This window comes from Dipteris shenzhenensis, chromosome 17 (assembly GCF_047967505.1).
Source record: "Dipteris shenzhenensis isolate YYH24624 ecotype China chromosome 17, Dip_SZ_1.0, whole genome shotgun sequence".
Lineage (NCBI taxonomy): Eukaryota > Viridiplantae > Streptophyta > Polypodiopsida > Gleicheniales > Dipteridaceae > Dipteris > Dipteris shenzhenensis.
This window is the reverse complement of record NC_141612.1, coordinates 29381266-29405687: the sequence shown is the minus strand read 5'-3', so window position 1 is coordinate 29405687 and position 24422 is coordinate 29381266. Positions and strand designations below refer to the sequence as shown.

General features: G+C 44.9%; 1 protein-coding gene across 2 annotated transcripts in view; it reads left to right on the top strand.

The window, feature by feature from the left end:
• Positions 1 to 24422, top strand: part of LOC147891954 (protein transport protein SEC24 C-like) — a 58791-nt gene that overhangs the window by 19126 nt on the left and 15243 nt on the right. For both annotated transcript variants that reach the window (XR_015542510.1, XM_087388937.1), the window contains exons 2-12: positions 1890 to 2117; positions 2249 to 2323; positions 2438 to 2536; positions 11988 to 12099; positions 12513 to 12640; positions 17301 to 17420; positions 17544 to 17624; positions 21676 to 21753; positions 22044 to 22136; positions 22304 to 22358; positions 22513 to 22589. Coding sequence is in view for 1 of the 2 variants with exons in the window: in XM_087388937.1 (XP_087245063.1) it covers positions 1890 to 2117; positions 2249 to 2323; positions 2438 to 2536; positions 11988 to 12099; positions 12513 to 12640; positions 17301 to 17420; positions 17544 to 17624; positions 21676 to 21753; positions 22044 to 22136; positions 22304 to 22358; positions 22513 to 22589 (1146 nt within the window). In the remaining variant the exon portion in view is untranslated. The remainder of the gene's footprint in view (positions 1 to 1889; positions 2118 to 2248; positions 2324 to 2437; positions 2537 to 11987; positions 12100 to 12512; positions 12641 to 17300; positions 17421 to 17543; positions 17625 to 21675; positions 21754 to 22043; positions 22137 to 22303; positions 22359 to 22512; positions 22590 to 24422) is intronic.

Sequence of the window (24422 nt, the reverse complement as noted above, 5' to 3'; positions counted from 1 at the left end):
TCGAACCTATCGAATGTGGGTGTGAGGCCAATACGATCTACAATTTCTTTGTCTCGTAGCTTTTGCATGGCGTGCTCATTCCATTTGCTTGTCCCTTGGGAGAGCGAAATTTAGATGATGTGCCATGAAACACCTTTGGCTAGACCTCAGAATATTTCTTCCTAGAGACAAATAGAGTGCTCCCAAAAAACAATTAGGGCTATTCATCTCATTTCAACTCATTTTGCAGAGTGGATTAGGTCATTGATCACGTAAAAGAAAGTCAAGAAAGGATGATTTTGATTATGAAAGTGGTTACAAAGGATTCGGATTCTGAATTTGAGGAAGATTCAGATTGAGACAGAGCAAACCATCTCTAAAACACAGTCTAGTTATTCATAAAAACCAAGCTAGAACTGCCAAACTGGTTGCTCACAAAAGGTAGACACACCCAAATACTCATCCACCATTGTAGTCTCCTCATCATGAAAATTCCTCGATTGGTGGAACATAGTTTGGCGCTATGCAGAACTTCACGTATATGCATGGCCGTTGCTATATCAAACACAATCCACACTACCAGTAGCCGTTCCGTTTCTATTAAGAACCATGAGCCTCTACTAAATTCCGTGATGCTGATCCTAGACTAAGGGAGAGCCATCTTGCGAAGTTACTTCCGGTGATGGATGCGCTTGTCCATCAAATCAGCACTTGCGTAATTCGATGGAGCTCCTTCTATGAAATTTGTAGTTGGGAAAGGGTCTAGCCAGTGATGGACACCATTCTTGAGGGTAACTGCATCCACTAACAGACGCTACCACATCAAGGAGAATAGTTTCCTCAAATTCTCTCGTTTTTTAGACGCACAAATCCTTACGATGGAGCTTAAAATAACTTCAAATGACTTGATAGATCTTCAAGACCTACAAACTCAAAACCTAAATGCTCTCACAAGAATTACAAGGACCAAGCTCACGTAGAACCTCACAACAAACTCTGATGAATATCCATCAAGACCCTTTCCGACAAAATTCTGACTTGGCTCTTTGCTTGCTCCACTACCATGTTGAAATCAGCCAATGCGAAGTGGACTTCATGCTATTCTTAGCTACCATGAACCAATTAGAAGACTCCAATCACTATGCAATTGTAGATCACCGATCACATGCCTGTAAATTAAGAGGCATAGTTTCCACATGATCAAATCAAAGGTTCTCCATAGTTTCCACACAATCTAACCAATGAGGATTTTGCCAACACAATCTTATGCCCATTAAATAGCAGCAAATATCTTGTCTATTGTGTTATCATGGGAGAGGGAAAAATATGACCACCATTTCAAACTTTGAAGTGTGCTTTGTTTGTTGATTGATGCATGTTATTGTTATAGTCAAACTCATAAATGGGGAAGGTTCCGCCCCATTCTCTTGTCGATCATGAGTAAGCCTTAGGTGAAGAAATTGTCACCTGAATTTGCTGTCTTCAAATATTCGGAGATTGAGGATGCATGTAGTTCAGTATATTGCTATTCGTGAGCAATTCACATCAGAAGTTATTATTGAGGTTGAATCTGGCATTTGGAGAATGACATGTTGTTTAAGATATGTGGGTTGTATGCTTAACAAAGGGCTTGGGTGTTTGTTCTAGTCTAATTTGATGACTTTTCTCCCCCCCGCTCCTACCTGTCTAGTCCAGTTTGCATATGAAGCCAAGCGCCTTTCTCTGTGGTTTGTATGTATATCACGGCAAGTAGTAACACTAAGCGGCCTCTGGGCTTGCGTGTGCAGTTACAATGATGGAACAACATGTGTCACTGTTGTTTTAGAGTCTTATCATTGCTGTATAGTTCTTGTTTGTCTGGATGTGGTTGCATTCTAATTTGAGCTAATTTGTATGGCCCAACCCCAAAGCCCCAGGCTATACCTGGAATGCCAGCTCAAACTGTGGCACCGATGCCACCTCCATCTATGAGTCAGTACCTTGGACCAGGTATTTCACAGCCAGGATCTCCTGCGGCAACTCCATCATCAGCGGGTACTTCACGTATTGATCCCAATCAAATTCCTCGACCTCAAACAAGCTCCACACTCGCCACCACCTTTGAAAGTCGTGTGAACAACCAGGCTATGCTTCCTCCGGTATGTACATGCTTTGGCCACAAAGACTGAAAAGTGCCAAACTGTTCTTGAGTTCATTTTGTTTTTTAACAAGATTGAGTAGTCTAGTTTCTTCTGATTTTTGTTTCCTCCCCCTTTTCTTCTTTGGTAAGTCTGCAACAAGCGACTTTATTGTAAGAGATACCGGAAATTGCAGCCCACGATATATGAGGTGTACTCTCAACCAGGTAAGGGCCTTTTCAAATTAACGCTGCATATTGTGTTTGGTGTTTCACAGCTCATCAAGCATAATACTACATTTTGTCTTTATCATTTTGGACCTTGATTGCTGTGACATGCAGATTCCTTGTTCAGGAGACTTACTCTCAACTTCTTGTATGCCTTTGGTTCTGCTGGTACAACCACTAGCATTACCACACCCTTCAGAGGATCCCGTTCAGGTATTTTCTTTTAGACATCTTCAACCTTTGTGCAGGTTCTTGCAATGCTTGATTTTGGGAGTTAAAGCTGGTTTCATGCCTGTGCTACAGTGTATCCCTGCCGTCTGCTTTACCCCATAACAGAGACATAATGAACTTATTTAGCGAAGCTGAAGGCAGCTAGAAAGGAGCGTAAGTGGGCCATCTATCGGGAAGGCAAGGCTCTCATCAGGGAGCTCAAATGGAAACCTTAAGACTCTCAGTCTACAACTGATATCATTAAGTAGGTTGTGGGAGTGGATGCCCACTTTAGTGGCTCCACACAAGTGTTTTCTACTGTATCCCAGTTTTTTCAGTCTCATAGACCTTTTGGTCTCTTGCAGCCCCGTACACCACTGGAGCCTCTCGTGGACGTGGCTCCTCCACCAACATATAGGACCACCACAGTGATGCCACAGCACCTCTCCATGGGCTCAGACACTTGTGCTTGTGCTTTATGTTTATTGTCTTGGGTGCATATGCCCACTTAGAGGCTCCACCCATTCAGTTCATTGTATCTGGTTTTTTCAGTCTCATAGACCCTTCAGTCTTTCAAAGACTATAGTATGGGACACACCCTTTGCTCTGCCGCTCTCTATGTGGAGGCGGTGTGATGATACCCGAAACTGTCCGATGGAGATACGTACGTAGTGAGGCATATGAAGCTCAATGTACCCTGGTGGTGTGATGAATCCCTCCTCCGAAATACAAAGACACTAATTTCTGTAGAAACTCAGCTTCACAGGAAGCTCCCTCGGCTCCAACCAGGTCCTAAAGGTATGTAGCTGTAGGAGATCCTCTCGAATAACCTGGTTGGTGTGTGGCCTGATCGGCATGGTGGGTGGGAGTACCGGAGGGGCATCAACTGTACTGAAAAGGAGGTATCCTATCGATGTGGAACCCTAGTCTCACAAACCATCTGTGAGTCCGTGCATACTAGCATCGCTCGTCTCCCTCCGCTGCCAACCTCATGGAGGAATCGAGAGCCAACCATGGCAACCTCTGTCTCCCTGATGTGCAGTCCCCATATGATCTAACATGGTGTAGATATGTGATGGTCTAAAAGGCTGCATCTAGTTGGAGTGGAGAAGCACACAGACGGTTTCCCCCGGATCATCCGTGAGAGCATGAGGATCTGCAGGCGCTCCACCCGTGTCCACTCTATCTCTGACATGTCAGGCCCCCAACAAGGGCTGCCATACATACTGGCTGGTCGGACCAAGGAGTCGAAGAGAAGAGCCTTGGTCCGAGGGTCTTGGAAGTGGGAGTGGAAGCATTGTCTCTCTAGTCGAGCCAGTGAGGCGTATCTCCTGCTCAGTCTGGCCTGCATCGCTGGTCTCATCGTGAAGATCGGGCTGGAGAAGATGACCCCAAGTAAGTGTATGACGATACGATCTCAACTGGTGACCCACCGAAAGTAAAAATAAACTGGTTCCATAAACAAAAAGCCTGCAGTGCATCTAGGTGTCGCTGGAGTCCCTCAGGTGTGGACGACAAGAGTGCCACATCATCTGCATAAAGAAGAATCCTGATGATGATCCCGGCAAGTGAGCAACCAGTCCCTCCGAACGCCCCCATGAAAGTCTCAAGCTCATCAATGTAGAGGCCAAACAGGGTCGATGATAAGGGACAACCCTGTTTGACCCCTACGGTACTTAAGATCTCATTTGTCCAACCTGTGCCTTACTCGGCCTGAGACTCTCTCATACAGTGCCATGATTGCCCAGATGATCTCTTGATCAAATCCCAATGTCTGTAGGCGTGTGATGAGACGAGCTTGAGGTACTGTGTTAAAGGCTTTGCGAAAATCCACAAAGCAGCAATATACCCGCTCCTTCCGTGATCTGGCCTCCTCAATGACACTCTTGAGTGTGAGTATGCGATCCCATGGTCTCGCCTGAAACCGGCCTGACCCTCTGCTCTGAGGCCTCTCATCTCTGCGAACAGGCTGACCGACGTATCCAATACAACTGCATAGATCTTGGACATCACATGTCCAATCATGATAGTCCTGAAGTTACTCGGGTCCATGGGATCCCCTGCCTTGTGGATGGGGGCGATGGTGTTGGGTGTCCAAGTGCGGGGGAAGCCAAGGCAAATAGCGTCATTGAATAGCTTTGCTAGGATCAGGGCTAACGTGTCGATCCCATATGCGATAAACTCAGTGCATAGCCCCTCGTGATCCTTAGCTCAGCCATTGTGCAGTTTCAATGTCGCGTCCTTGACTCCCCCTCTGGTGAACAACGTGCAAGTGGTGGGGCGAGGTGTGTGAGATTTGGAGTGGGCTGGTGTGGGACATCATAAAGATGGTGTGCATACGTGTGCCAGACTCTCGTGTTGGTGAGGGGTGATGGAGACCTACGCTCAAGGAATCTCCGCCAAAAATCCTAGTTGTTGCTGTACAAGATGTGCAGCAGCTCCTCCTCATTTGACGAAGAAATGCACCAATTGTTGCAGGGTACAGAACCAAGAGGTGGTCCTCTATGACTGGTATGTGATCGATGTAGGTTAGGAGTCTGTTTAGGCGTCCAGAGTAGGCCGGTGAGAGGCTGTGATCAAAGTGTATGTCGTGGTAGGTGTCGTGCTTCCTATGTGGTGTGTGTGGTGTGGCTAAGCATGGGGTGGCGATAGTGAAGAATAGGTATGTGTGATCAGCTCCTGGAGGGAGTGGTGCTACAGTGAAGTCGGTGATACATGAAGTGAAGGTAGGGGATCCCATGATGTAATCTACTACACTAGTGCCCCCCCCGTGTGGGAAGCAAGTAAAACCACCTGAGGAGGGCCATAGGTCAAGCTCGTTATAGATGATGAGATCATGCATGTTGCCCAGATCAAGGAGCGCGTGTCCATATGGTGTAATAGGCCCGTGTCAGTCCGATGAGGTCCTGGTCATACCTGCTCCGTCTAGGTTCATGTCTTGTAGCATGATAGAGTCGTCTCCGAAGTCCAGGAGTGGTGCCTAGCGCGTGCTCGTCCTGGCATTGAAGTCCCCAACAAGGAGAACTTCCTTGTGGGCTGAAAGGTCTAGGATATCCTGATGTAAGGGTGCATATGGCGATGTCTCATCCTCCTCTCGTGCCACTCTAGCGAAGTGGGATGTGTCTGGCGGGAAGTAGCATATTGCTATGAAAAGGTCACGGGTGTCTGTGTGTCGGATCCGGATCCACATGAATCGGGAGTGTGCGTCCTTCCTCTCAATGGAGATGGCTCTAGCAAGGGAAGACTTGTACAATACTACGACCCTGCCCGATCCTCGGATTCCTCCTGTATCCCTCGTCTCATCCCTGAAGGCTGACTCCCATGTGTAGCCACTGACTATCGGTAGTGGACACTTTGGGCTCTGGTGTGTCTCCGTGTAAAAGACTATGTCTCGTCCTGTATAAGACCTTGAGAAGTTCCCTGGGTCTAACCATAAGGTACCATTACAGTTCCAAATGGTGCAGTCTAGGGTCTCGGAAACCTGAGTCTTATAGGCCCCATCCCCCTAGGGGATACGGGTGGGAGCCCGACGGGTGCCGGTCAACAACCTACCATCTCGGACCACGGCCCATTTCCCCTCCTTGCGGGCAACATCCCGCTATTGTAGAAGAACTCGTCGCTCCTCAATCTGTAGTGGTGTCAAATCCTCGTCCATGGACAGGGTGGGATGCTCTCATAGAGCGGCTCGGCGTCAGAGTGTCACTAGTCGAGCATGTGAATCTCTGAAGTGAATGACTAGGGGCTGCTCTCGGTTGGGATCTCTCCCAACACGCCATGCTCCCTCTATGCCATGGTCAGGGAATTGAGGTCCCTTTATGCCGTGCTTACCTAGGAACATGTCTGTGGGTTCCTATGATATGCTATCGAAGCGATAGGTTTTGTGCACTGGATCACCTCTGCAATGTAGATTGAACATTGCATGCAGGTGTTGGTACATATTTTCGATAGGTTATGTACTTTGTTCCCACATCTATAGATGAGATCTTTTTGTTGTACATGTGAGTGTTCTCTCTCCTGATTCTGATGTGTCTTCTCTACTTGTATTCACATGCCGAAGTGTGATTAAGTTGTTGTAGTATCTTGGCATATTAGGGTGATTTGTGTTCTCAGTTGGTGATGCAAGGTGGTTGGTCCTCTACATGGTGTCTAGCCTAGGGTACATGCTTAGAGGTGCATTTTCTAGTATGATTCCATAACCAACGGAGGTGAAGTCCTTGGTAAAGTTGAGATAGCCTACTCCATAGGTTGACTTCTTTGCAGCTAAAGGTAGTGGCTCTTGCTCAAAGCACGGTGAGTGTATCATCTTGAGTTGTAGTGCTTGATGACGTGCGTGCTGCCGCCCCCATCCCCCCCCCCCTCTCTTCCTCTTCGACCCTTCCCCCTGCCAGCTTTGAGCCCCCAGCGGGGGTGAAATCGGTTATCGAGATAGAAAAAGCAGGCCAAGCTGCTCTTTCACATTTCGGTCCTCTCAACTGCTATTGGAAGGAGAGCTTCAGTCCACCATCATCACCGTGCTGTTCTGCCACAATAATCCTCTTCCACTGTGATTAGTCAACGATTGTATCGCCGCTTCCTTGTTCTCTCTATTGGCTTGGTGCGTCTGCTTGCATCTAATGAGATCCAATGATTTTCATTAATTCTCTTTCATGGTTAATCACTAAACCAAGCTTATTAGTGTGCCTAATCAACTTGTATTTTGGGATTAGATAGTGCCCTTGGGTGCAACTAAGTGGTAAGATCTCATTAACCATCATGATTCCCACATGCATATTGACAATTCGATGGCCAAGGTTTCACACTTGGAAAATGAAGGTCTAGTCTCGTTTCATGAGAGAAAATTCATGGGGCTTTGTTAAAAATACTAATGGGGCTTGGTTAAAAATACTAATAATTCAACCTCTTCTATTGAGGACAAACGACAAGAACACACGGAGATGCTGCTAGAGAAGAAAGCACCATGGAGAGATTCCATCCCCCTTAGCTAGGCCTCTCAACTCATCTCCATTTCTAACACTCTCACGTTGTCATCGTGAATAAATCATTCTACAGGGTAACTATTTGCACCACATTATTGGTCTTATACAGATCCTTCAAGATCTTTCAAGCCTCACCTATGGTTTGGCCAATTGAATGTGCGAAAGACCTTAATCTGCATTTGTCCCGATGATCATCAACAATGCCTCAGCATCCCTGAGCACCCAGTCTTTGACCTCATCGGGACCTACCTTCATCATACCTTGCCCAGTTATCTCCGAGAGCGCTCTTGCTACCATGTGACTAGGTGTGTGTACCTTCTTCTAGTTTGGATAATTGCTCCCATCCAGCATCCCCTTCTCTCTAATGTTAGGGATAGGCATACGAGATGCCATGGATGCCTTTGTGGATTCCTTGAAATCTTTTTCAAACACATATTTTTGCACACACTCATCTAATTGAATCTTAAGTTGCTCACCTCGCTTCTTTTTTTTTCCTAGAAAAAGGTGATTTCTATTAATGCTCTAAAAAACCATACAAATAGCTTGCAAAAGGAGCTGAAGATGAAAATACAAAGAAGGACAGGTTGCCAGCTATAGCCCCCTATCATCTAGCGAATACCCCTCGTGGAAAGGGTGTAGAATGTTCTGTTGGCCATGCCTAGCAGAAATGCTCCCACCTTTCAGCGGTTGCTCTCAAACTTGGAGTACCGTGCTCCCAAATGGCATGCAAAGTGAAGATGATATCCTGCTTGATGGCTACTAGGGTAGCCATCGGAGAAACCGGCTAGCCTCCCATCACCCGGCTGCATTGAGCGACCGAAATGTTCCGGACAGTAATGCTAGATATTATCTCCCACACACTAGCCTCCGGTAGAGGGGGTGGGCATGAACGGGCGAGCTGAGATGCGTCATGGATCTATATCCGGAGACATGCTGTCCATGTATCATGTATGCTAGTGAGACAAGATCAATCGAGAAGGCGTGCTCGCCCTTTGTAAGCCAACAGGCCACTATCCCCCAAGTGAAGTCTCTACTCATCCTCTATGTACTAGCCACGATCCTAAGGGACACCAACCATATCCGTTGCCCAACCTGGCAGCCCCACAGGCAATGAGGTATCGTCTCCAAAACTCCTTTCGTGCAGCCAATGCATCTGCCATCTACCCACATCTGCTCTAGCTAGGGACCAATGGGCAGACCTCCGTGAGCGAGTGAACAGCGGGCGCAAGCTCATCCAGAGGCGAGGCAAAAAATGGGAAATAACCTCTCTCGGGACATCTTGCTCAAGCCAATGCCATTCCCTTGAGGGGGGACCATGCTGCTGCCTCCAGTTGTAGGCATCACCCAATACGAGTCGTGTAAGAAAAGGAGACCTCCTCCACCCGGCCCAATTGCCCTATGTGGGCTGGCTAGAACCACTCCCTTGGATCCCACTCAATGTCGCATAAGGGTCTACCCTCCCAAAGCCATAGGCGCCACACTGATCCCTTCGGGGTCGATAAAACTATGCTGGGATCAATATACCAAGTCTTGCGAAGGCGGCCCGCTACCTGGATCCTTTGCCACTCTAAATCCTCCAAGTCCACCCTTGGCTCATTCTTTAGCTTTGTCTCTGCCTGCAGCAAGCCTCCAGGTCCCACCCTATAAAAACGGGACTGGCAGGATCCCAGGGTCTCATGAGAGAAGCATATCCTGAGCGATGGGGCAGTGGTGAAGAAGGCTGGCTTGTGCGTGCGTGGGAGCCTGCTCGTGGAAATCACACTTTGTCGGGGTTTTGAAGGGAAAATAGTCTGTGTCCGTGCGTTGAACAAACAAGGGTCGCCACTGGCTCAATCCCTACCCTGCGTGCCCAATACTGCATGAAGGAGACATCTACACCAAAAAGATCGGCGCACTACTGTAGCGTCCAGTAGTGGGGCTGGGTGAGTACAACCTCTGGTGGCAAGCGGATCACTGCAACTGCCAAGCCTGATCCTTGCTTCGCTAAGGAAAAGCCAAGCTGAAAATACGCAGAAGCGCCGTGAGCAAGCCATAGATCCACGCCTTGTGGCCCCATCCACTCGTCCATCATCAGCTATACCTGATGCTCCATCATCGTGTCAAAAAGCTCAAGGGTCCACTTCTCCACCCTCGTGGAGGCAAAATGGAGGATCCGAACCAAGTGGGTGCTGATGGTCATCAGGTCCCAACCTCCCGCGTATCACCGTGCTGTCCCTGCATCTTCGGTGGTGGGGGATGAGACCTGCTCAAGCCTCTCGTGCAATCCCTGGCAAGGTGTCCCTTCTGCCTACACCTCAAACACTGGCTTGGTAAACGTAAGATCTCTAGTCTTTGCTGAATAGTACCTCCCTCGAGAGTCTACAAGAGGATCACCTCTGGAAGGGTATTGGGCTCTCCGGAGAGGAGGAACCCCATCATCTGTCACAACAACCATCTCCAACTCCGAAGGGTACTCTAGAACTGTGCCAGATGCCCGTCTGATAGAAGGAAGGATGGCCCTATACTCCCTCGGAAGCCCTGGGCAGCAGAGCATCTTCGGAAAGCGTTTTACATGGTGAGTCCAGTCCGTGTCCTCTCTGGGGGCTCATTAATTGGGGATTGTTGCATCTATTTTAGCAAATAATGTGACATGTGTTCTGGTTATCATGTGGGAAAATGTTGAATTGGATCTCAAAAGACTTCTTGACATAGACTTGAGGGCATGGTCTATCATAATTACTTAAATGTTAATAGATATGACACACATAATTGATTCTCAGAATTTTTGAACCATGGCCACAATAATCATTTAGTTTAGGTCAAGAACTCTGTTTAAGCTGAATGCAAGACGGAGGTTGAAGTCTAAAGGGTATATGAGATCAAGAGGTCACCATTTATGGACGAGGTGTATTTCTCCTCCAGCTGGGCTCCCCGGATACTGCTCTGGATCTTGTGGAGAGGAGCCCTATTCTCCTAGGCTCTCATTTAGAGTATCTTATCCCTTGGTACCAAGGATTTACGGTATTTTTGGGGTAGGATTTGCTAGATGATGCTTTATTTTTTGGGGCAGTTTTGGCCTGAGTTCAGGGTAGGCCAACGAGGTTGTTATGAGACTGGTTGGCTGGGGAGGTCTTATCTACTGTAGCTCAATGGTGCTGCACTTTAGGGCAATAAGTTGTACACTTGGGTACACACGTTTAGGGTTGTTTTTTGCTGTACTTTTGCATGGTTGATGACAATAGGATTGTGAGATTGGAAAGAGATTTGTGATGGTGTTTGGTTTATATTTCCGTTGCTCTAGTACTGGGTGTGCTTGCTTTTTTCTCTGATGTGGTATCAGAGCCAAAGATTCAACGCTTGTGATCTTTGTGAAGTCACAAGTGCTTGTTGAGGTAGATGGCAGGTATTGGGAAGACAGGACTGCCACATGGGCAGAAGCAAAGCATGCCATGTAGGGCCGACTGGGCAGCACCCTCATAGGTCCTGAAGGACCTTGAATTTGCAGAAGGCCTTATCAACCATGCTATTCAGTCCATGCTTCTCATTATGTCTAAAATATGTAAAAAATAAAAAGTTAAAAGTTTTTTCAAATCATAAGTATTGTGTCACCGTACCACATATTATGAACTTTTTGTTTTTCCCAAGATGATTAGAAATTTACATTTTCGTCCCCGCGCCCATGGTTCAGCCTGCATGATGCCTTGCAAATTCGCACACCTTCCCTTTGGATCTTGTTAGCTAAAATCCTAGTGGCTGCTCTTGGCCTTGCCCCTACCCCTCCTTGTTTAGGACAGCCTGGATAATAGAGCCAACCTGATCTGTCACCCGACCCTCCCTGGAATGCCCTAAAAACTGCCCAAAACTAATGAACCAGTCTGTGGACTGGCCGACCTACTGCAGGCCGATAAAAAGCCCCATACCTGCTCCATCTGCAGCCTTTGTGTTAGCCCTTGGCTCCCATGCCAGGGCCCATGGACAGCCCCACAGATGGACAGCTCCCCTAGAGGACTGTTCAGCCAAGAAGGATCTCCATCACACTGCCCGAATGGCAGCCTGTCATACCACCCAAATGGCAGCCCGTTATGTTGCCTACATGGCAACCCCCATCTTGTTATAATGTAAAGAGATCTTCAGTGTATTTATGCTTGGGTATGGTCTGAGAGTAGCCATTTTACACTTCATTTCATATCATTTGAATCTTATGGATTAAACTGTCCCAATTCCTAATGTTTGGGGTTTTCTGGCATATCTGACTTGCAATCTGTTGGATTGAGATTTTGGTATGCTTTTGAGAGCAACTCGCCTTGTGAGCAGAGTAACGATTGCTGACCTTTTCTGAGGCAATTTTGACTTTCTGTATGATTTTCTCCCAATGGTGCATCTTTTTTTGGAGGAGATAAACTTTGTAGAAGAGTTTGTAGGTTTAATGTGGTTTGTTGTGGATTTGCTAGTACATGGGAGCAGCATGGTTAGCTCTGACATAATGTTTGGTCTTATAGGTAGTGGATTTTGGAGAAAGTGGACCTGTTCGATGTGCACGATGCAAAGCATATATCAATCCTTTCATGAAGTTTACGGATCAGGGTCGTCACTTTAGATGCAACTTTTGTGGTATGTGTCTAGAAATAAAGATGTGCACATGTGAAGGTCTTGTATGATGCTTTTAGATGTGCAAATATGAAGGTCTTGTATGGGTAACTCTTTTGGCTCATTGTCTCTCTATGGGCCAAGGCCAAGGCCAAGGCCAAGGTTAACTAAATGTTCTTTTTGAGACTTTTATAGTTGTGGTCACTCATTTGAGGTTCACTTTTTAAATTAGAATGTGCTTATTTATTTGAGGTTCATTTTTAATTTAGAATTTGCAAATTATTGATGTTTGTGTCTAATGGATTCCAGCTTGCTAGTCTGTCTTGTGATGTCCCTTATAAGAAGACGTAATCTGTGTTTTCTCCTAAAATCTGGCTAATATAGTAGATTCTGAATTGAAGTTTTGTTTTGAATGTGAATGATATGATAAATTCCAGGTCACACAAATGATACCCCCCGTGACTACCACTGCAACCTAGGCCCAGATGGTAGGAGACGCGATGCTGATGAGCGGCCAGAGCTTTGTAGAGGCACAGTAGAGTTTGTGGCTACAAAAGAGTACATGGTGAGCATGAGATTTATTTCTTCTGCTCATTGACAGTCTTCAAGGATGGGTCATTGGTTTTGCACTGTACTTAGATTCTGTATGATTTTCTGTTGCATGTATGCCTTTCATAGATATAATTTTTTGGAGAATTTTACAGCCCTTTGGCAGCATATCTTGTATTGAATTTGTGTTGGTAGGGACGACATATCGCAAAGGATAGAAAATGCTGGCCCCCCACGTCCCAGGCCAAAAAAGAAAAACAAAAGAAAGAAAGAAGAAGGAGAAGAAATAAAGACACAAGATACGCTTGGTGTCACGAGGGCGTGAGTTTGTACTTGCGTGGGGCAAGACCCCAAAAAACCAAGGGGCAAGGCCATGGGGTGTGGATGTGCAAGTTTCCCCCTAGGGAATTGTGCCTTGGGGGTAAATGAGAGGTTTAGGCCCAAGAGGGGTCAAAGAACCTTAGGATCCAAAGTTGGCCATTGGTTGGGTCTTAAAAAGGTCCCACTAGAGGGGACAAGGGGCAAATGAAGGGGGGAATGCCATGTGGCATTTTCCCATCCTTAGATGCATTTAGCAAGGTTCATGGTGGTGGAAAGGGCTGGAAAACTCATGATTTACGTACGGGTGCCGTATGGAAGCGGGAAGAGAGATTTTTGAAGCACGGATGGGCTGTTGGTGATGCTTTTTCACGCATGGACTGCCTTGGGAACTGCGCACAACAGTTTGGGAGATTGAGAGGCTGTTTGGAAGATGGTATGGAAGGCTGGGCGTCCTTTTTGCATGTCTGTGGGCTGTTGGTACAAAGAACAGCCAGCGCAGGAAGGGCTGGCTGCTCACAGGGCCTAGTACAAAGGCCACGAATGGCTTTCCGAAGGGGCTGGTCACGTTCTATTGTCGCTTTTTTCTCCCTTTTCCTCAGCCATTGCTGCTGTATGAGCAGGCTAAGCTGAATTACAGACATGGCAATGCATAATTTGGGGCTGAATTGCTCAAGTCCATGTATGAGCTCGTTTGGGTGCTGCTTGATTGACCAGGGTAAGCTGGTTGTCTTCTTTTTATCGTTGCTCAGCTTGTGAGTTGTGTTTGGAGAGGCCTGGTTGGCAAGGGTGATTCACAGTGAATGCTTGCAGAGCAAGTTTGTGCTTTTAAGAATGGTGGGCAGGCTACTTATGCTGTCACTCATTGTTTGGGTATTTTGGTGAGTCAATGGACACTTGTAGCTGTCTGGGAGGGGTGTGGGCTGCTGGTAACAACTCCCAGGTTTAATACAGGTGTTTGCATTGAAATGGATGCCTATGGTCATTTGGGTGTGAGAGTAGGGCCCAACGGGGCTAATGTTTGGAAAAATTCTGATGCCTGCTGAGAGTGGGAAGAGCACTGAATGCAAGTGGGATCGAATTCATTGTGTATCCTATTTGTTGGCTTTGGTAGGTAGCATGTTCTGTGTGGGAATATGTTTTTGGTTTCTCTAGGAGATAAGTCACATGCAGGCAGTGGTTGCTAGGCAGATGGCACATCTTTAGTACAGCCTTGTTGCTGAGTAGGCAAGGGTCGGGAATCCATGCTTGGAATAAGAAGTATCCCTGGAACCCCAAGAGGGATGGTACAGGTGTGACTACCATAGTATTTGTTGTGTTGTCACTTGTGATGCCAGTTCTCTTACGGGGGAAACAGGTTGAAGTATCAGGATATTTGCTGCCCATAGAGTGAGAGACTATAGGTAGTGGCAGTCCTGGACAGTTGAGGAAGTGTATGCATGCTTTCTTTCTCTGCATTGAGCAGATGGATGGCTAATTGGGCACTGATGACAGCTATGGGGAACTGTGTGGCCAAGTGTGGTTATTAGTGACAGTTCCGGGCTTTGTGCAAGCTTCCTGGATTAGGGATGAAGACCTACTGCCAGGAGTGGGGTATGTGGATGCCCAATGGGACGTGGAATGCCCTTGATGTAAGAAAGATCATACCCTTAATGGAATTTGGGGCTGTCAATTAATTAAAGAAATGCCGAAAGGGGCGCCAAGTTTTTGGGGCCAATCTGTGTCTTTGTCTTGGTACAGGGGCACTCTAGCTCCCAGTCTGCTAGTTGCATATTTGCTGAATTGTTAATGTAATAGTATTGGCTGGGTACTTGTTAGTTCTACTGCCCTGTAATTTATTGAAGGCTGATTTTACCTGGCATCAGAAATGGCTGTGGCAAATGCCACCCAAAACCATACAAGCAGGGAACAATGCTTCAAGTATGAAACAAGATAATGGAAAAGTTGCATAACTTACTCCAGACATTCAGCTTTCTATTGTATGCCACAATTGATCCTACTTAAAATAGCTATGATAGACAGTGCAGAAGCTTCAAGTTGAGCTGCCTTTATTGAAAACTGACTGTGCTTTGCTCAGGGATGAGCATGCCTTGCTGGGGGAGGGATCTCAACAATCTGAGGATAAGCAAGTACCTTATGAAGAGGGTTTGCAACAAGCTACCTTGGAAATATACATCTGGTTTCTAGGAGTCACCTTGAAGAAAGAACAGCTACATCATATCAAAGGAAATTTAGAGCTAGCCTTTGTCATGGCTGAGTCTGCCCTTTATCTCTGGTGTGCCGACAGAAACTCAAGACGAAGAGCTTTGTATAAATGGATGCTCAAGTATGTCTGGGTGTTTTGTATGTGTGAGAGCATATGTTTATACTATGGTCCACACCTGCTGCTGCGTGCTGATGACCTCAGTGGGGATGCCTAGTGTGAGTTTATGGTTTAAGCTTATGAGTACTATCAGGAGCTTGAAACTGCACTATGTGTTGTGTTTTTGGAGGATGAGCTTGGGCATGTTCCTGGGTTACATGATATCAGAGGAAATTGTGGCCTAAATATCCCGAGTGTAGGTTCTCTGAAAAGCCAATCAGGACCAAATTAATTTGTCCTTCCAATCTGAATCTCTGCAATGCTTTTGTGCTCTTTTAACCACTACAAAGTATCTTGTGCTACTGTATGGTTGTTCAAGATCAGATTTTTGTGATGGTTCATGATTGTCAAGAGCTAGCGCCTGTTTTGGTAGACTCAGGTGGATGCAAAAGCATTCAGATCTCGCCCAGCCTGTAGGCTCTTTGATGCTAGGCGTAATTTGATATCCACACATGACTTATACTCTCACCGCAAATAGATTTATGTCTTCTTTTCAGGAATGAAACTGAAAGATCGTTTCGGAACTCATGATTGAAGGTGCAATGAATCACGCAAAATTTCAATTAAAGGCATCCAGAACGCCAAAAGAATCACCCACATGTTCCAAGAATACTGCATCTTGCAAATACTAGCCTCAAAAATAAAAGTTTCTGGCTCTATGGGCATGAAACTTAGTTTTCATTAGCCTGTAGATGGAAATCTACTCATGTTGACAAATTTCTATTTGTTTGGAATTCAGATGACAGATATCTTTCAGTACACTAAGTTAGTTTGCAAAACTGAATTTGGGGGCTCTCAACTATAAGTTAGGCCACCTATCCAAACATTTATACTTCCACAATTAAAAAAAAAAAAACCATATTGGTGTGAGAAAACAGAATGGAAGCAAGAGTGTGCAAAGAGAGAGTGACCTGAATGCAGTTCACTCCCCAAAGTGTACTGAACTGAAGGGACTGAAGTGAAGTAGAAAGAAAGAGATGAGGGTTTTGTCTAAAGTGACAACACCCTATCTAATCACTAACCGTAGTTAGAGATTAGACCGTGGTTAGGGGGAAAAACCTCTAAGAGGGAAAAGTGTCCCTAACCCGCTTATTACATTACATTGGCCACTGCTTAGAATATAATAATAATTCTAACACCCCCCTACAGTGCCAATGTGGTGTACAAGGTAGTGATCAATCACTATGATCTCCCCTGCATGCAACTTCTCTCTGACATAATGATAATGAATCTCAATGTGCTTTGTGCGAGCATGAAACACAGGATTCTTTGCCACTGCAATAGCACTCCGACTATCTGTGAGAATAGGAGAAGGACCCTCCAATATGAGACGAAGATCAGCGAACAAACGTCGCAGCCAAACACACTCAACTGTCGCTGTGAAAGCTGTTCTGTACTCAGCTTCACATGAGGAAGTAGCCAATATGTTCCAAGGGCCCGTTCCTAGGGCTGAACTCCCTTAAGGGGATATTGTTAACTATCACCACATAATAGGTAACGTATTCTGTAATTCAATCACGCTTAAATCCATCTCAAAAGCTATAATAGGTGGTCATCTTGTAGCAGACATATTTTAATTCAAAGACTCAAAGCCATAATCTTTGGCGTGCATCCGATGGAGCTGTTCATCAGGATTTCAGCAATGGCATATCGAGACCGAGCAGTTTGGGTCTAGCCAAAGTGGACCGTTGGAGCTTGAACCGCTATAGGCACAATGTGACATTGAGGGCATCGAAGAGTGGGATTGTGTGGCTGCATTTTGGAATGTGGATTTTACTTATGGGACAAGTAGGGGTAAAATAGAGTTACACCACAATGAAGCTATCATATGCAGAGATTGACCTGATGTTTCATTTGATAGGAAATTTGCTAAGAATTTATGTTGCAACATGCTTGTTAAGTAATATTATTTTTTGAAAGTTCTTTGGAGGCGCTTTGGACTTTCCATGGAATCAATGGAAGAGGAACTAATGATTTTAATGGTGTTGCCCTTCAGGTACGGCCTCCAATGTCTCCGGTGTTTTTTTTCCTTATAGATGTCTCAATGAATGCAATAGTAACAGGGGCTACAGTGGCTGCTTGTAGTGCAGTGCAGCGGGCCCTTGGAGACCTTCCTGTAAGTAGATGCTTCAGTCAGCTCTTCTGCTTTTGGTTGTTTGATTCAGTTACAGGCATCTGTTTCTGCTGTGGTGTTGCTGTACATGGACTATTAATTTCATGAACATGCATGCTTTCTCAGGAAGGTCCCCAAACAAGGGTTGGCATAGCCACGTTTGACACGACATTGCACTTCTACAACTTTAAGCAAGCCTTGCAACAGGTGAAGATATGGATATGGATTGCCTAGAAATTTTCTTGTATCTCTTGCCTCTTGGCCTATTTAGATGAGCAAGAAAAAGCCAAAGATGAGATTTACAACTGATTATTGCATTGCTTGAAAACCAGCATTATTTTTCAGCTTCACAATTCTCTCTTCTGTATGTATGTTAAAATTTCTGGCGAAAATTTAAAAAATAATGGTAAAGTGAAGGATAGAAAATAGGAACAAGAAAACACATTTTTGGAAAATTATGCTCAATTCAGCTGATAATTCCCCCTAGGGATAGCATATCAAATATACAGTTTGCTCTTGTGCTAGTGGCAACAATCGCATCTATAGTCTTTTCTGAGGCCCCTCTCACAGGGAAGGGCTTGGCACTCTGGCAGTGTTTGTTTGGAGTTTGTCCATCAAAGAAAGAAACAACTTCATGCAAGCAGTTATGTGCTTAGAAGCACCACTGTCAAAATACCAAGTGTTGAATGCATCGATAACTGCAATGCTAGACTGTTTCTTTTTCCTCTTTGCTTCTATATGCTTTCGGCATTTAGAGATATCATGACCTGTTTTTCTGCAATATAGTTGTATCTGTTCTTTTTCTTATCTGCATTCTTGTTTGCATCCGAAGTGTTACCACAATTATGCTTGGGTTTGCCATACGACTTTGCTGTCTTTGCATTATCCTTGTGATGGGTTGCAAATGCCTGATCATCAGAGATAGAGGCATTCCGATTAGCAAGGCTTTGCTGTTCTTGCAACAATAATGTGACCAGCTGATCAAAGATATAATGGTTGGGATTGCCCATGGCCACCAATCTTAACATGGTTGCAAACCGTGGGTAAGACTCAGGAAGCTCACTAAGTTTGTGGATGCAATGTGACTATGCGGCACAACTTCATCAATATTCTCATCGAACCCATCTGCTTCTGCAAATATGCAGCTCTCTATATGGAAGCTGAGAGATATGGAGCTAAAGAGAGTTGAAGATAGAACTTAGAAAGAGCTGAAAACTGGAAAAGAAAGCTGCTGAAACAGAAACCCCAAACCGCTACTCTGAGCTCAGGCTATGGAGCTGTGTAGGCACTCTTCTGGAATCACCCAAAGGACTGCTGAACTGGCTGCTGTCTTGCAGGGGATTTTTGGAGGGCTTGAGGCTGCTCTGGGGCTGGTGTAGGAGGCTGGAACTGAGGGCAGACTGGATGAGAAATAAGGCAGCAAGCCTCCCCTTTTAAAGGGGGCTGGAGGGGCTGGTTGGCTGGCCCCAACCAGCCAGAAATAGCCGACCATCCAGTCGGCTGGTTGGTTGGCTGGTTGGGCCATAAATGCCCCCTTCCAAGCTGCCTAGGGAGGGACAAAAGGTAGCCTATAAAAGCTGCCTTCCCCCCAGTCCATTCCCTTTGTTGGGGAGCTGCCTCAGGGCCCTTCGGGGGCTCCTTCCTTGGCTCCTCCTTTCCCCAATAGTTGGTCCAGCCCTTGGGGGGCCTTCTGGCCGACTATCCTAGGCTGAGACCTAGACCTACTTAAAACCCTATGATAGAAACACTACTTTGACTGTGCACCATAACAATACAATTTTAGTATGTCAAATGCCAATTGATTATATAACTCTGATTGCCCGTCACTTTGTGGATGAAATGAACTGGACTCTTTCGAAGAGAGCCCTCCAGAGATGCGAGGTTAACTTGTCCGTGGTAATCGTCCTTTTCAATCCTCCAATTGGGTACCAGTACCCAATAAGTGGGCTACGTCTTTTGCGTTGGCCGTTTGCTTGCACGGAATAAGCATACAAAATTTGCTAAAACAATCAACAATGGTTAGACCTGCAGATGCGGGAAAGGGTCCCATAAAATCCATCGTGATGTCTTGAAAAGGATCTTCTGGGATCGGTAATGGCTGAAGTAATCTTGCCACCTTCTGATGGGACACTTTTACTTTCTGGTAGATTTGGCATCCTTGCACATAGCTATATTGAAGCCACTTTAAGGCGTGATGGTCTGTCTTGACTGTGAAGGTTCGTCCTTAAAGGAACGGCTTCCAATGCTTCAATGCCTGGATCACGCCGAGCAATTCTTTGTCATAGACCGATTAATTCTTTTCGGCAAGGTTGAGCTTCCTGTTGTAGTATGCCATGTGTCTTTCTTCTTGTTGTAAAATTACCCCGATGGCTACATTGCTTGCATCGGTAACGACCAGGAATGGATCATCCCAAGATGCTATTTTCATAACAGGAGCTGTAGTGGCCAACCGTTGTAGGTCGTGGAAGGCTTGCAAAGCTGCGCTGGTCCGGATACCATTTGCTGGCGTGTCTTAACCCCTTTTAATAGATCTATTAAGAGTGTTGAGGTGGTGGAGAAGGGCAGGTGCGAGTTGTAGGCTTGGCAAATCCCTACAAAAGATTGGATCTCTTGAGCCGTCATGGGGACTGCCTAGTTTGTGATTGCTTGAACTTTTTCCAGGTCCAAGAGAATGCCATTGGCACTGATGATATAACCGAGATACTGGATTTCCATCAGCTTGGACTTACTTTTTTTTGCATTGAGATATAACTGATTGTCTCGCAGAAGCTGAAGAGATTTCCGCACATCCCTTAAGTGCTGCTTCGCTGTGGCTGAGAAGAACAAGATATCATCTAAAAAGATGAACATGCACACTCGTATACGCTCCTCACTACAGCGAGAGACGACTCGACAAACACAGATAAGAGACATCTTCGCAGCTCATCGGAGAGCCAACATGGCACTTGGATATGTATTTCGAGCACTAGCTTTGAGTGTTTGAGTTGGGAGATTATTAGTTTGGCACTTAGCAAGGGCCTTATTGAGCCCTTTGCATATTGAAAAAGGGTAGAGACCATCCACAAATGTTTTCTTACCGGTGAGGTGGGGTTTAAAGCCTAAGGTCCATACTCCATCTTGCTTGCAGAGATAGTGATGTTACCTCTTGAGGGTAAAGCATTATGCAAGTACACGGCGGCCTACCTCAACAAGCTCAAAAAGATGGATATAAGCAGGATCCCACACAAGGCAATGGGGTGGCACATAGAAGGGGCTAAATTGATGGAACTGTGGGAAATACTGTCTGTTGTTTGGCAAAGGATCCAGCTCATTGTATCGAGGCATAGACGATGTGTGCTAGCATGGTATCAAAGTCGATGAGTGTCTTTGGACACCTTCCTAGTTGACATATGGAAGTGCACAAACAATATGGGCCAATAGAGAAAGTTGCACAACAAGGTTACTCATGTGGAAAAAACATCCACATTAAGGGAGGGTACTGATGACCTCCTCCAGATCCTTAGAGATGGTGCTGGAATAAGGTAATTCAAGTGTTCATGTATAACACATCTACATAATCACATGGCCTGAATCCACATGCAAGTGGGTGGAATCTGGATAAATGGAGAGTGCATATAATGCCAAAAGGCAGAAAAGGCCTCCTATTCATGTGCATGTTTTGGGCATGGAGGGTCCCTGAGGGGCAGCTATGCAGTTGGTATATGGGCTCTTAACACAGCCCCACGCAGGTAGCTAGGGGGCTCATGCGGCCTACTGTATGGACATGGGGAACGGTGAGTGCTATGTAAAGATAAAGGGAAGAGGACAGAGAACACAGCTTTTGAAGTCGCACAAATTCTTGCTAAGGTAAAGTAGCTGGTTAAAAGTTTTAGAAATAGCATAGAAATTGAATTTAAAGCTTGTAGAATCAAGCCAGAGTGTAATATTTTGGTGGGAAGACTGTTCTGAAATGATGGAGAAAGAGTCTTTGTTTGCTTATGCTAAGCAAGTCAGCTTTTTAAAGAATGTATTGCTACCTGAAATTAACTATTGTAGGCATCATGATTTTGAGACAATTCACTCTTCCTTAGACTAGTGAGAATAGCACATGCTTATTAGTGATTACTTTCCCCTTTGCACATGCACAGACATTTGGGGTAAGGAACTTGGAATGGCTGGAAATTGAATGCAGCAAGCAGATAGTATTGACACGACATTCAGTGCTACTTGATGTGCTTTCTGTGTGTTTTTGATTTTGGGATTCCGGGTGTATTTACAGCCGTCCATGTTGGTGGTGCCTGATATTCAAGATGTTTATACTCCGCTCCAAACAGGACTGGTTGTATCGGTTTTTGAGGTGTGTTTCCTTCTCAAATTCTTTCACTATAATTGTATTTTATGCTCTCTCATTGCTTCCAGGGAAAATGAAATAAGGTGGCACTGTGCTGCCTCTCCTTATGTTGATTCTTGTTTTTGGGAAATGGTAATGTGATCAATGTCCACAAACATAATTTCTACTTGTATGATGGCATTTGCATGATGGTTCCATGCAATGAAAACTAATGAGCATTGCTCTTGTAGTTTCTTTCAAACAGGATACCTGCTCAAGGTGCAATATTATGACAGTAGTATTTTTTGGTGTGGCAGTTCCGCCAGCATTTGGAGCTGCTCCTTGAAAACATTCCTAGTATGTTTCAGGGTACCACCAATCCCGATTCTGCTTTTGGAGCTGCTTTGAAGGTAAGTAGTCAAAATGGATTGATTTACTTTTTAAAGCAGTGCTTGTAACGTGCAAATGATTTTTGGTACAAGCTCTTTACATAACGTTCTTCATAGTTACACTGCCGCTGTCTAAAGATCCTCTTACAGAGAAGATGATAGCTGACTAGTTGTGATGGCTCTTGCAGGGAGCGTTTCTTGCAATCAAGTCGACTGGAGGGAAGTTGCTTGTGTTCCAGTCAGGTCTGCATTTTGCTCTTGCATACATACCTTATCTTCCTTTCTATATACAAGTTTGGCTGTAAACTTAGGTTACAATGCAGTAAGAAAAGGGATCACCAATTTGCAGCTCCTAACGTTAGTTCATGTTCGGATGATGTGGATGCTTTCACATCAGCTTTACCTTCAGTTGGATATGGTGCTCTTAGTGCAAGGGATTCTGAAGCCAAACGAGGTCCTCCACCTGGGGAAAAGGTATGTAATAGATTCATAGCATCGTCTCCCTATGATGTAAACATGAAGTGATTAATCCAATTGCCCTTTGTTGTGTGAAACAAACATGTTTATGTTTGGTTTGAAGGGTCAGACCATTATATTTTACTTTTCTTTGTTTGATTATTCTGTTGATCAATGGTACTCCAAGCACATGCACCTCTAGTATTTCGTTCTTGCCATGCTATTGTTTTCTAGTTTCTTTAGGTGTCTCTTGTCTTGCACACTGTGTTCAGAGCCTTTTTTGGCCCATGTATCCTATTACTTTAATACTATGCTAACATTCTGTATTGCAAGAAGTTTACTAGGGGCATTTGTTGGTGCAATAGACATTTAGACAAATATTCATGCATACGTGTTGCTTGCATGTGTACATGGGTGTATGCTTGTGTGCTTGCTTGTAAACATATATCAGCAATTCATAGATGCATGTATGCTTCATATCTACTTACATACCAATCATAGAATGGAGTCAACCCTGAATGCACAGAAACTTACATGCATACAGACCAAGGCATGCTCTGGATTGGTTTTGGGTATTGATCTTGTACGACACCATTTTGGAAGCACCTGCTATTGATGCCGACCTGACTTGAAGTTGAAACCCCTTTCTTTTTATCAAATAATGTGACTATCTTTGGTGAAGGGCAGTGGTATCAGCTTACTCTCAAAGAATCAAAAAGAGGAGAACCAGAGTGCAAAATATGGAAATGAGTTGTGCAGATGAGACACTTGCATAATAATTCTTGAACTTGTTTAAATTTAGGAATTCTGAAGGCAGACTGAAAATTGGTGGACACTTCAAGATTGTGAGGTCAATTTGATGGTCCTAGGGGCATTTAGGAGTGATTAATTTGGAAAAAAGAAACAGCATGTATGAATATGACAAGGTACCTTGCAATGCCATTATTTCGAGAACAGTCACCTTTCTTGACATATTTTTTTACATCTTGCAAGGATTCTTCTCGTGATTATTGTATGAACAGCAACCTTTCTTTTTGTATACTAGAGATGTCCAGGCGAGGATTCACCCTTTGAGGCCAGGGACTATCTAAGATTGCTTCAACTACTTGAAGTAGAGCCAGTAATAATTCTATGTGGTTTGAATAATCTTGAAGCTACTGTATAGAGTAGAGTTCCAGAGTCCTTGATTGCCTCTCTTCCCAAATGATGAAAGTAAATTAGGCAAGAATCTGGAAATCAAACAGGTTTACATTATTGCTGTCACTGTTCTAGAACGACTTCTTGGTTTGAGTATCAAAGAGGCTCTTGAAGAAGCGATACAAGAACTCTAATATTTCTACCCGTTTTTTTTTCCTATTTGCATATTATGCTTTCCAAGGAGTATTGAGCTTTGGGATGGCTCTTGAAGGTTTACATTCTCGTTTTGCATGTTGAGGTTCCCTTTTTCTATCCTGAAATTACTTCATGGTATTAAAATCTTTTGCTCACTTAGATTGGATGTCTCCAAGGACTTGGGTTGGGCTATGTCAATGTTCAAACCAGTAGTCTGTCGTGCCTGTTGTTTTCTTCCTCACGAAACGCTTTCAAAAAAAAATCCCGAGGATCTGTAGGATAGTGCTACAACCCAAAGGTGGCCAGGCCAAGTTTAGAGAAAAGGTTTCCCTCATTTTGAAGCACAAAAACATCTTCTTTCTGGACAAGTTATCCTTAACATTACTGGAATGTTTGCCTGACACCCACTCCCCAGCAATTGATCTGATTCTAGACATTTGTACTGAAGTCCCTCTTCTATCCTTTCTATACTTTTTTCCCCCTTTCCACCCCGTCCTTTCAATTCCTTGCTTGCTCCTC